Source organism: Prunus dulcis, chromosome 1 (genome assembly GCF_902201215.1).
Source record: "Prunus dulcis chromosome 1, ALMONDv2, whole genome shotgun sequence".
In the NCBI taxonomy this organism is placed as follows: domain Eukaryota; kingdom Viridiplantae; phylum Streptophyta; class Magnoliopsida; order Rosales; family Rosaceae; genus Prunus; species Prunus dulcis.
In genome coordinates this window covers 17395564-17409508 of record NC_047650.1, presented here as the reverse complement: position 1 = coordinate 17409508, position 13945 = coordinate 17395564, and the positions used below count along the sequence as shown (strand labels likewise).

At 35.3% G+C, this 13945-nt stretch overlaps 1 protein-coding gene and 1 pseudogene across 1 annotated transcript in view; one reads left to right on the top strand and one right to left on the bottom strand.

Annotated features, from left to right (window-relative positions):
- The window catches only part of LOC117615465 (eIF-2-alpha kinase GCN2-like), a 32106-nt gene extending 22565 nt beyond the window's left edge, over positions 1 to 9541 (bottom strand). Inside the window, exons 1-2 of the mRNA XM_034344550.1 lie at positions 9496 to 9541; positions 9283 to 9375 (exon numbers count right to left, since the gene is read on the bottom strand). Coding sequence (XP_034200441.1) covers positions 9283 to 9375; positions 9496 to 9541 — 139 coding nt within the window. The remainder of the gene's footprint in view (positions 1 to 9282; positions 9376 to 9495) is intronic.
- Positions 9542 to 11909: 2368 nt separating this feature from the next.
- Positions 11910 to 13734, top strand: LOC117615455 (annotated as a pseudogene).
- The last annotated feature ends 211 nt before the right edge of the window (positions 13735 to 13945 follow it).

The following is a 13945-nucleotide window of genomic DNA, read 5'->3' as shown; positions in this document are numbered from 1 at the left end:
GAGATGTAAAATAATATAATAAACTCCGTGCAGAAAGAAAATACTGATGGAGGCGCTGAATGGTTTTGAAACTAGTATGAGTTGCATTACTTAATATATTACAATTAGGGGGGAGCCATAGCTTCTCTTACGCGCTAAACAGTAGCGGCAAACAACCATTACTATATTGCCGCGTTCGTTTTACATACTCGAAACCCTTCGGCGGCGTTTGGTTGGCAAGAAAAGATTTAACTGCTCGTGGGAAATATGGGAAAAATAAAGAGATATTTTGTTGTATATCCATTCTTAACACTAAAATTATAAATAAATCCTATACCATTTAATTTTTATAAACAAACTCAAAAAGTGAAAGCTGGCTCTATTGAAATTAATTTTGATTATTAAATTACTTTGATGCCCTTTTGAGTATTTTGGGTTTTTTTAATGAAGTTTTGGAGTTGAGTTTGTTTTAAAAAATCAATGGTAGTTTTGTAATTTAAAAGAAGTTAAAAACCTTTTTATTATGTTGTAAATGGATTTTGGGTATGTTTCTAAAGTTTATTTTATAAATGGTTTTTTTTTTAATAATTTGGGCTCCTGTATTGGGTATAATAGTAAATCTCCCAAAAATAAAACCCTCAATTTACCTTGAGTTCTATAATCCTTATCAATTGCATTTTGTTTATCTGTAATATCATGACACACATGCTATCTAAAAACAAAATCAGATAATATGTCCCACTTTTATGGAACATAACTACTGAGACGACCCGACCCAAATTCCACTTTGGAATCTGAGCCGAACCTTTTACGTGTCCAACACCTGGCGAATGTCAGCACACATGACCAAATTGCCCTTCTAACTAAAATCCTAGTTTTTCCAGCAGCTAGATTTCTGCTGAAATTTTGACAGAGCCTCCCCTGTAAATTGATATTTTCCCAGAAGTCTCCACCTGTCAGCAAACATTTATATATAACTCAATTGTTCAGCGTGCATTTAAATATATTCTAGCAATCAAACATCATATTATTCTGGCCCCTGGCCTCAATGAGCCGAATAAATCATTCTGCTATCAATATTCAAATAAATTCTTATAACATCCCCAGCACAGTGTTAGGTTTCTTAATAACTTAACTGAACTACCTTTGTTACCTAACCTCGCGGCTGCACCTTGAAATACTAAGCTGCCTACATACCCTTATTGAGGGATCAAGCCACACGTAGTTCTTTCATAATACTCGAAATAATCATAAACTGAACATAAATATGCTATACGTTGAACTCCCTTTAGATTAGTTTAATAATATTTTAGAGCTGGAATTCTCTCCTCCTAGGCATACTCCCATTCCTGACCCGTACCTCCCATCGCTCGCAGGTCTCAGAAATAACACTTCAACCTGACCAGCAATCTCTGCTCGCAGGTCTTGGAGATTTTCTATCTATCCGAGCCGCCTTCCTCGCTCGCAGGTCTCGGAGATTTCCCATCTATCTAAGCTGCTTTCCTCGCTTGCAGGTCTCGGTCGTACTACCGGACAATTTATGTGAACCTAGCCCTAGGGTTGGCATTTTCGGAGTATCCGGGATTCCGATTTACAATCCGTTGAATTCTATATGGTCCTGGAATTATCTAGATCAACATATCTAGAAATGACTACGATCCAAAGGCTCAAACATATCGAACCTGAAAATCGCACAATAGGCCAGATCCGTTCGGGGCTCAAACATTATCCGAATCAAGATCCACGAAATTCTATGCCCCGTGAGGACCAAGGGATCATTCTAGGATTGAAAGTGGTCCCCACCGTACTGCCCACAAGCCGCGACACGCTTCGACAATGCCTGGTGCCGCAAAGTGATAACGCTTCTCCGGAAAATCTACAAATCACGGCTCAAGACTCCTACCCTAGATGTAACACCCTATTTGGAACCACTTTATTTCTTGGACCTCCCCAAAATCTGGTCGGAAGTGGCCGAAATGGCGATTCCAAAACTGGCCAAACCCTACTTGACAATCGAGTTGCCTACGCTACAAAATGGTCAATTCCTAGCCAACCATCAGTTAAAATATGGAGAGAGGGTTCGAAAATATATCTAGTCTGACAGAAGTTCTCGCCGGAACTGTCGCGCCCTCGTCATGAATAGTCGGGGAGAAGACCAGTCGAAACCGTCGACTAGAATTGGGTTTTCAGGCTAGGAAATCGGGTGGGTCGAGATCGTGACCTCACGGCGAGTTGAACGGGACTGGTCTAGAGGGTTGGGGTGGCCGGATATGGCAGCTATGTGGGTGGGTTGCTTCAGGTGTACATTAACGGGGAGGGATTTAAGCGCAAAGGAGCCCGCGTCCAGAGATAAAGTGAGAGAGAGAGAGAGAGAGAGAGAGAGAGAGAGAGAGAGAGAAGTCAGTTTTAAAAATCTAACATGACAAATTACTATTTTGCCCCTCTACGTAATTTGATCGTATCTCTCTCGTTACAACTCGGATTTGAACCCACTATGTGTCTATGGACTCACCTCGATGTGCTCTACTCAATGGTACAATTGAAATCCTCAAATTCCTTTCCGAAGAAAAGATCAACTTTTACCCTAATAAAATATTCCGGGGGTATTCTAGTCATTTCCTTGAATAAAATAATAATTAAGAATTAATTGAGGATCAGGTTGTTACAACTACCCATATTATCTTTTCTTAATTCTTAAAAAAATTAAATAAAATAAAAAAAATCATGCATGTGCCAAGTGGCTAGTTCTTCTTTATATTTTTCTCTTTGTTTCCGCATTTATATTGCAAAGGAAAGCTCATATGGAACATTTAAATTTGAGACATTTGTTGTATTAAAAAGAAAAAAGTCTCAAACCTAGAAATCTTGGCCCTTAAAGGGCTCTTTGTTACACATGCTTGGCATAGCCTTGATTAGACTAAATTTAGTCACAAGTTTGTTTAATCTCATCCTAGTCTTAGATGAGATTGCTAATACCGGGCCCATAAAAAACACTTCCTTAGAAAGGGACTAAGGGGCCTTTCGGTAACGTTTTCAATGCCCCGTTTTCATTTTATGTTTTCATTTTCTACCAAAAATGTGTTCGGTGTATCGTTTTCATTTTCACTAGAATTTGTTTTCTGAAAACAAAATCAAACTCATGTACAAAAACTGAAAACACCATATTATTGTTTTCATTTTCTACCCGGTCAATGTCTGATTGCTTTCTTTTCTTTTCTCTTTTTGTTGGTCTGATTTTCTTTTCTTTTTTTTCTTTTTTTTTTATCAATTTTAATTTTTTCAATCCAGTTCATTATTTTATTTTGCTACACCAGTATATATTAATTTTTATGATAAAACCATCATATATTATTCAATTTCATATTTATTTTAAACTAAAGATAATATAATTTTATTATCTAGGTTTTTCTAAAATTAGAATTTTATTATTATTTTAAGTATACATTATTATTCTCAAATTATACATTTTCATTGTTTGTAATAATTTTAGCCTTTAGAATATCATAATTTAAAAATAAAAAAAATTAGGTCTGAAATTAGCAAGAAGTATACTTGAAAAATAACTCACATTATTATTCTCAAATTGTCCTACTAGACACATTTTCACTATTTTATTCCATGAATATGTTTTCAAATTAATCTACCAGTCGCATTTTCGAATCTTGAAAATGCAAATTTGTTTTCTCGTTTTCATTCTTCGAAAACTTCACCGAATGGGCCCTAATAAACCCATGTAAAAATGGAGGATTAACTAGTCTCATACTCACCAATGTATAAGATGCATACATTATATTGTAATAATAACATATATTCAAACTTATATGATTCATACAAGTATGATTGGAATCACCATTGTCAATCATACCTAATGCTTCGGCCGAAGACTCCTAAATCATATCGTCAAAGCATTCTTCTTCTTTACTCAAGGTAGAGATCCCTTGTTGTACACTCACCTACCTTCATGGATTGATCATGAACCTCAATCATACAATATGATCATGCCCCTGAGGAGCACAACATTTTAGTAGATCTAAGATCCACTACGCTTCCACAGGACAAATGTGGTGACTCAAGTCGATGACTAATTTACATTATTGCAACTATGGAGATCTTGTTTGACATGCAGGTAAAACTTCCATACAAGACCCCCAATTGATCGCGCTTAGTGAATTCACTCCCTAGTGAACACCTAAACACTTATCTTAGTTTTTCAACATAAATAACTTAAGACCAGTCATCCTCCCAATTGAGTAGATACAGTGTATACCAGTCTTTGGGAATTATGAATGCCGAGTTGACAATCCTATGACTAGGAACTCTTTAAGGTGCGAGTTATAGGGAAAGGTCTCCTAGACCTAACTTCTTTAGATTGTTTTTCACATCTCACTTCTCGTGGACTTGTTATAGAGGCGTACGCGAAATTTCGAAAGCCTACGCAAAGTTGCAGAAGCACCGCAAATGAGAGAAGAAGACGATCTGAAACCTAAACTTACCTAAGATGTTTTGGGCAAAACAATGACGTATCGGCTTATGGATGTGTAGTTGCTATGTTTAAAGACCGAAGCTGAATGTCATTGTTTCATCTCTATAGTTTTAAAGTTTAAGAACTTAAGCAACACGGTGTCATTTCCTCAATTACTCCATTGACACTTTAAAAAATTATTAAACTAATTAGTCATTTGCCTTTTATTCTTTGCTCTCATGCTCACCCAATAGAAGGTTTAGAAAAATCAGATTTTTTGTTTCAATTTTGACATTATTTCCCAAGCCTTCCACCCATTTTTCTAACCCAACCCTCTATTTAATAGCTCTTATGCCTCTATTCAATCTTTTCAATGCAAGATGCCAAGTCTATCTTAAATATATATAAATTTAATTCATCTCCAATTCATGACTAAATCAATTTAGGTTTAAAGAGAGGCTTGATAGCATGCATATGTATAAATCAATGTTGTGGTTATAAATCAATGACCTCCCAACATGGGTATGGATCATATGGTTTACATATATTAATATTTACTTGTCGTAATTAATTGAATGTTCAAAAGGCTTACGCCTCTCCTTGAGAGACATAGAACGTCTTGCCTTTCAAAACATTAGTACATATCGATAGTATAAGTTATTACAATATGATTTGGAGATCTATTTCGACAAGAATTTAAAGGATGATAAGTAGGTAAGACTTAGGGTTGTATATATGATTTTTGTGGCTTATTTCCTTATTATGTCACGGGTATATATGTTGACATATCAGTTATTTGATTAGGTTGACTATGTTACCCATTTTATTAGAATGCCTGAAATAAGAAAAAGATTATAAAAAAAAAAAATTTGGGTCCGATTTTGGGGATAGTAATATTCTCCATGGGTGCATTTAATCAAAGACATTACCTAAGGTTAACAAAAAAAAATAAAAGAATTCATTAGGGAAATGCAAAAGTAATTTTCGACAACTCATCCTTAAGTAATGCAGCTCTTTTGGATGATCTGCGCTTTTGCACATTAGGGTTGATTGTGTGATGATTTGGCTTTTATGTCCTTAATGGTATTTCACATTTGTTTTATATGATATGAATATTCATGTTATATTTTTAGATACTTCCATTGATTTTTAACCTCAGTTTTAATGACACTCATATTTTTTCTTATCTCATATGCATAATTTTCATACTTTTAATTAGGCTATTGAAAGGAGAAAATCACACTTCGTTTAGAATGCTTGGTTAAAAACTTTACCCACCAATATAATAGAAGATTTTCCAAGCTTAACTAAAAAATAAAATAAATTGTGAGGAAAATGCAAAAGTAAATTTTGACAACTCATCGCTGAGAAACAATGCAACTCTTTTGGATGATTCGAATTTTCACTGTTGTGCTGATAAATAATCAACGGTTTGTATGTACCAGTGTTTTATATTTAACCTTAGATATCAATTTTCATAGTAAATTATAATTTTACAATATTATGTAATTGATGATAATCAATGGTCTACCAACTTTTGGTTCATGAGATTTTTCTTTAGATTGAGGTGCATTCGTGTGCGACAATGTTCAAGCTCATTTAAAGCTCTTGAAGCTTGGAAGAGTATGAAATGTATCTTATTTTGAATTAATTTCCTTTTCCTATTCTCATGATTATAGTTACTTGGTTTTTCAGTCTGTGTCTATGCTTGTTGTATTTATGACACAATTTGGTTTATTTTATTTGAACTTGTTAATCATTATCTTGCAAATACCTTACGCAAGATTAACTAACAAACAAAAGAAATCATTGGGGTTATACATAAGTAAATTTTGACAACTTCTCGCTAAAAAGCAATGTGGCCTATTTGGATCATCGGTATTTTGGCTCCAAGGTCTTAGGACCAATGTCAAAACATAATGAAATTATAATGGGATTATCCTTTATAATATCCACATTAAAGAGTTGGAGGTGGAGGAGTAAGAGAATGCAGTAATTCTGGCAAAATTCCACACGTAAAACTGACCACATAACTTTATCACCATATGTTTTTTCACTTTCCTTCACGACGCAAACGATGTCATCTGTGGGATATGGTGACATTATACCCTGTAGTGCTCGGGTAAAGTTCTACGTTACATTTGATTTTTTTTCCTTATTATAGTATTGAGTTACTTGGGGTATTATTTCTCGTGATTTTATGTATTTTTTTTTTATAAAATCAAGGAAACTTATACTAGTTAATTGGTAGATTAGTGAGCATAGGTTTAGGAGTTTTGTTAGCTGATTAGAATTGTTGGTGTTATTATTTGCACTTATTATATGCATAGATGCAGGAATGTTCGAGTTTCACTCACAAAATTAAACTATTTTAATAGATTGTTTATGTCTGTGGTTTCTATAACAACACTTGACTATGAGGATATTTTCATTATGTTGGAGGATGCATTGATTTTTAAAAGTGTTTGGATGTGGCTGTCTACTCAGCCAAAAAGATGGAGGCGACGTTTTCATACTCGTCTTGCGCTGCTCACTACTTGGAAGTAGAGTTGGAGGTGACTTACTCATGCTCCCATCAATCACCTCCATCACATATTCTAGAAGTTGCACCTTAAGATATACAAGTTGCACATTCCTTTCCACAACATGTAGCTCTTCTTCCACAATATGTTCTAAGAGTTGTGCCTCCAACTTTTCTTCAAGTGCTCATTAGGATCGTCATGTGGTCGTTGATGTATTGTATGATTTTTGTTTTATTGTTACAATTCTAGCAAAATTTCACATGCAAAACCGATCACATAACTTTATCACCATATGTTTTTTCACTTTCCCTCACGGCGCAAACGATGTCATTTGTGGGATATGGTGACATTATACCCTGTAGTGCTCGGGCAAAGTTCTACGTCACATTTTATTTTTTTACTTATTATGATGTTGAGTTACTTGGGGAATTATTTTTCATTATTTTATGTGATTTTTTTTATAAAATCAAGGAAACTTATACTAGTTAATTGGTGGATTAGTGAGTATAGGTTTAGGAGTTTTGTTGGTTGATTAGAATTGTTGATACTACTATTTGCATTTATTATATACATAGGTATAGGAATGTTCGAGTTTCGCTCGCAAAATTGAACTGTTTTGACCGATTGTCTTTGTCTATAGTTTCCATAACAACACTTGGGTATGAGGATATTTCCATTATGTTGGATGATGCATTGATTTTTTACAGTGTATGGATGTGGTTGTCGACTATTATTTACTCCAAGTGTACTATCTACTTCAGCCAAAAAGATGGAGGCGACCTTTTCATACCCCTCTTGCGCTACTCACTACTTGAAAGTAGAGTTGGAGGTGACTTACTCATGCACCCATCAATCACCTCCCTCACATATTCTAGAAGTTGCACCTTAACATATACAAGTTGCACATTCCCTTCCACAACATGTAGCTATTCGTCCACAATATGTTCTAAGAGATGTGCCTCTAACTTTTTTTCAAGTACTCATTAGGATCGTCATGTAGTCGTTGATGTATGGTATGATTTTCGTTTTATTGGTGAAATTCTGGCAAAATTTCACACGCAAAATCGATCACATAACTTTATCACCATATGTTTTTTCACTTTCCCTCACAGCGCAAACGATGTCATTTGTGGGATATGGTAAAATTATACCCTGTAGTGCTCGGGTAAAGTTTTACGTCACATTTGATTTGTTTACTTATTAGTGTTGAGTTACTTGAGAAATAATTTCTCGTGATTTTATGTGATTTTTTTATAAAAATCAAGGAAACTTATATTAGTTAATTGGTGGATTAGTGAGCATATGTTTAGAAGTTTTGTTGGCTAATTAGAATTGTTGATGCTACTATTTGCACTTATTATATGCATAGGTGTAGGAATGTTCGAGTTTCGCTCGCAAAATTGAACTATTTTAATATATTGTTTCTGTTTGTGATTTCCATAATAACACTGGACTATGAGGATATTTTCAATATGTTAGAGGATGCATTGATTTTTTATGGTGTTTGGATATGGTTGTCGACTATTATTTACTCTCAGTATACTATCTACTTCAATGTCAAAGTTGCAAGATCGTTAGTACTTAGATAGGTATCATAACTTCTAATAGCAATAATGTTTCGATTATTTATTTTAGCTTATAATTAATAATAATTAATGTTGATTAATACGTTTGAAAATTGAAATTGCTCAAGTAAATTGGTTTAAAATATCATTTTATTGCAACTTTGCATATGAAGTATGTACTTGTAATTCAATTTCTCTTCATTATTTGATGTTGCTAACGATGTTAAATTGAAAAATGGAATTTTTAACTTTCAAGTTCAAGTTTGGAGCATATGTAAGGAAAAAACTCGACAATGATATTAGAACTTTACCTCAAATACTGCTTAGTATATTGTCATCATATCCCACAGGTAACACTGTTTGGACCGTGAGGGACAATGGAAAAACATATGGTAATAAAGGTCTGTGGTCAGTTTTGTTGCTTTGCCAGAATTCCAATACTAAAATAAAAATCATACAATGCATAAATGACCACATGATGATCTTTATGAGCATTTGAAGAAACATTGGATGTGCATATTCTAAAGGATGAAATGGAGGTGGTTGGTGGCACAAGAAGAGATCACCTCCAAGTTTACTTCCAAGTAGTGAGAAGCACAAATGGAATATGAGAATGTCGCATTCACCTCCACCTCTTTAATCACAACTGCTTTATCTTACTCCTCCACCTCATCCTCTTAATCATCACGACTTCTTTCATCCCCACAGCTTCTTTAATCATTACTGTTATTTGATCAGAATTGCATACACCCACCTCTTTGATCACCACTGGCTTCTCTTACTCCTCTACTCCCAACTTCTTGATCATCACATCCTCTTTCATAATTTTCTCCTTGCTTCTCATTTCCTTCAATATCATGAATTATAGGTTAAAATATAATGTTCTCACACAATTTACTCTTCGGAAGTTCCTACAGCAAATAACACGAGTACATGTCATGATAATGCAAGGAGTTGAGCCTCTAACTTTTTATCAAGTATTCATTAGGATCGTCATGTGGTTGTTGATGCATGGTATAATTTTTATTTTACTGTTGCAATTCTGATAAAATTCCACACATAAAACCGACCACATAACTTTGTCACCATATGTTTTTTCACTTTTTCTCAAGGCACAAATGATGTTTTGCACCTATTATATGCGGTGTAGTTGTAGGTATGTTGGAGTTTCACTCGCAAAATTGAATTATTTTGATAGATTGTATTTGTGTGTGGTTTCCATAACAACATTTGGCTCTGTGGAGGATGCAGTGATTTTTGACCGTGTTTGGATGTGGTTGTCAACTATCATTTACACCAAGGGTACAAGCTACTTCAGTGTTAGAGTTGCAAAATCATAAGGAAGAGTTTGAGTACTTAGATATGTACCATAATTTCTATTATCCACAATGTTTCGATTATTTGTTTTAGCTTATGATTAATAATAATTAATGTTGATTGATACATTCGAAAATAGAAACTCTACTTGTAAATCGGTATAAAATACTATTATATTGCAACTTTGCCTATGAAATATTATGATGAAGTACGTACTTTTAACTCCATTTCTCTTAATTATTTGTTGTTTATAATGATGTTAAACTAAAGAAGTGGATTTTTTAACTTTCAAGTTCAAGTTTTGAGTGCGTAAATGCCTTCCGTCTCGCGTGTCCCCACTTGAGACTGCTTTTTATTAGCCCAATAATGAACCACCGTGATTGGAGCCATGATATACACGTCGATGCTTCATAGCCCCTTACTCTTTATCTAATCATAAACTAAAGGTACATATCCTGTTTTATTTTTTTTCTTTTAGGCATAGGTCGAAAAACCACATCCAAACACCGTCGAAAATCAAAGCATCTTCCGAAATTATGAAAATATCCTCACATCGAAGTGTTGTTATTGAAACCACAGAGATACAAACTATGAAAATAATTCAATTTTGTGAGTTAGTGAAACTCCAATGTACCTACAACTATGCATAGAATAGGTCCAATGACACCAACAATTCTAACCAACCAACAAAACTCCCAAACCTATGCTCACTAATCCACCAATCAACAGTATAAGTTTAATTTGATACAAATATTATATAATTCCCCCAAATAGCTTAACACGCTAATAAGGAAAAAACTCAACAATGATATTAGAACTTTACCTCAAACATTGCTTAGTATACTATCACCATATCCTACAAATGACATTGTTTGGGCCGTAAAGGACAATGAAAAAATATATGGTAATAAAAGGTCTAAGGTCGGTTTTATAGCTTTGCCAGAATTGTCACAATAAAACAAAAATCATACAATGATTATCGACCGCATAATATTCTTTATGAACATTTGAAGGAAAATTAGATGTGCAGATTCTAAAAGATGTAATGGAGGTGCAACTTATAGATGATGAATTGGAGGTGGTTAGCAACATACGAGGAAGTCACCTCTAAGTAGTGAGCAGCACAAGAAGGTTATGAGAATGTTCCATTTGCCTCACCTCTTTGATCATCACTGCCTTATCTTACTTCTCCACCTCAACAACTTAATCATCACGACTTCTTTCATCCCCAAAGCCTCTTTGATCATTACTGCCTATTTGATCATAACTGCTTCCACCACCACCTTTTTGATCACCACTAGCTTGTCCTCTACCTCGAACTCTTTGATCATCATGACCTCTTTCATCCTTAAAGTCTCTTTGATCATTACTGCCTATTTGATCATAATTGTTTCCTTACTCTTCATTTCCTTCAGCATCATGAACTATAGGTTGAGATATGATGTCCTCACACAATTCACTCTTTGGAAGTTCCTACAACAAATGAATGTGAGTACAAAACAGTTGAACTTTACAATTAAAATTTAAATATTCAAAATAAGCTAAGTATAATACAATCATCAACCAAGTAATGGCAACAAATTCAAAAGAAAAGAAACATATGGTGCAAAAGAGGCAGGTTTTGGGCATTGAGTTATTCGGGTGGGTTTAGTGTTGTTGTAGAATGAGACTATGGGTTTTGAGTTAGGATTTACTATTGAGAGAATGGTTTGAGTTTAGGCTAGGTGCAGTCATTTGGGTGGCTCTCAACTTATGTGCCAGAACCCACACAAATTTCATCCTCAATTTTGGAAGAGGATTGCAGTGGAAGTTGAGGCAATCACGGCCGTGGTAGTGGTAGTGGTTGTAGCAGTCTCGGAAGTGGTTGAGCTTATCATTCCAGGGCCAAATGTGATGATAATGCCAAGAGTTGCACCTCCAACTTTTAATCAAGTGCTTATTAGGATTTTTATGTGGACGCTGATGCATAATATAGTTTTTATTTTATTGTTGTAATTTTGACAAATTTTCGCACGTAAAACTGACCTCATAAATTTTTCACCATATGTTTTTTCATTTTCCTTCATGGAGGAAACGATTTTTGACAGTGGCTATGTGGATATTTCCATAATGTTGGAGGATACTATGATTTTTGATAATGTTTGGATGTGGTTGTCGACTATCATTCATGCTAAGTGTACTATGCACTTCAGTGTTAGAGTTCCAAGACCTTTAGGAATAGTTTGAGTACTTAGATAGGTACCATAATTTGTATTGGTTCAATTTTTATTGTACACAATGTTTCGATTATTTGTTGTAGCTTATGGTTAATGATAATTAATGTTGATTGATACATTGGAAAATGAAAATTGCTATTGTAAATTGGTTTAAAAAACCATTTTATTATAATTTTATTTCTCTAAATTATTTTTTGTTGCTAACGATGTTAAACTGAAGAAGTGGATTTTTAAATTTCAAGTTCAAGTTTGGAGCGCGTCAATGCTTTCCATCTCGCGTGTCCCCGCTTGAGATTTCTTTTTATTAGCCCAATAATGAACCACCGCAGTTGGCGCCATGGTACCCACCGGTGCTTTATAATCTCCTTACTCTTTATCTAATCTTTGACTAGAGGTACATCACCATTTTTTTGTTCTTTTTTTAATTTTGGCCGAAGGTTGGACAACCACATCCAAACACTATCGAAAATCACTTCATCCTCCGAAATGATAGAAATATCCTCACACGCACCTAAGTGTTGTTATGGAAACCATATACAAATATAAACTATGAAAATAATTCAATTTTGTGAGTCAGTGGAACTCTAATGTACCTACAACTTTGCATATAATAGGTCCAGCGTGATTTCAATTTTCCTGATTTCGTCACTATATTTGTAGTCATTAACAAATCAAGTCCAAGCCTTCATTTTCTTTAGTTTGGCAGGGGCTTTCTTGTCCTTTTGTCTAAACCCATTTACAGGTCCTTAATGTCCAACTAGGTCGTCGTCTCTTCTGGTCAGACCTTCCAACGCTTATCCATCAAAGTTTGCCGCGAGTTCGGCTCCTCCCCCAAGCTCAAAGACAAGTCCTAACCCAATTTCTCTACCATAATTTCAAACTTGGCCATCAAGTTTAACAACCAGAACTGGCGCCACAACAACAATATCGAACACCCTTTGTGGAGAATATCGTCCGTAAATTAATGGTGGACAGTGAGTTGCTGAATAGGGTGGCGGATAGGTTGTTGATTATGTTCACTCATGCGCTGACTGAGTTGGGCCACCAAGTCAACCATTTCTATTCGAGCTCGTCAGAAGACTTGGCCATCATCCCCTACGTGAGTTTGTCTACTCATCTCCCTTTCGCGCCTCGATCGTCATGTTGCTCCTCTTCTTCGCCCTCTGAAATCATCGCCTTCATCTCTGGATGCGAAGCAATTGGACAATTAATGAAAGTTAAGAAGTTTTGAGGTAATCAAGTAGGAGGAGGTCGTGGTTTTACTAAGAAAGTTCACGAGGACGAATGAGGATCTTAGGGTTTTGCTCTGCACCCCTCGGCTTCTATCAACCGTCTGATTGCTAATCGTCTCACAATACAACACAGTGCAACAAAATGCCACAGCTTCACTTGTCAATTGGTCCCTAGAGAAGCCCATCAAGGCGAAGGTCGTACGGTGAGGATTCGCCATGTCCCGGTTCTAACCATGTACCAGCGGACCTTGGTGGAAAGAAATCGAGTCAAACTTGTTAAGAAACTCAATGCGATCCCAACTCTGTTGATGTTGGCCAAGTCTTTGGCGTCAACAAGCCGAGTTTAGCTGATTCTCTGCAACCTATAAGGAGAGGTTAGCAATGCTCGACGACAACGCAATAGGTTGGGGCGAAAGGACAATAAAGCCCCTACCAAACTGACTGAAATGAAGGATTGGACCTGATTTATTAACAACTACAAGTACAGTTATGAAATCGGGAAAATTGAAATCACAGTGACTAAAATTGATTTCAAACCAAACCCCAATGACCAAAATTGTAATTAGCCCTAAGAAAATTGTACAATGAACACAAATTAAATGAAAATTGAAAAATAATAACTTAAACAAGTTGCATATGCCTTGCAAAACAT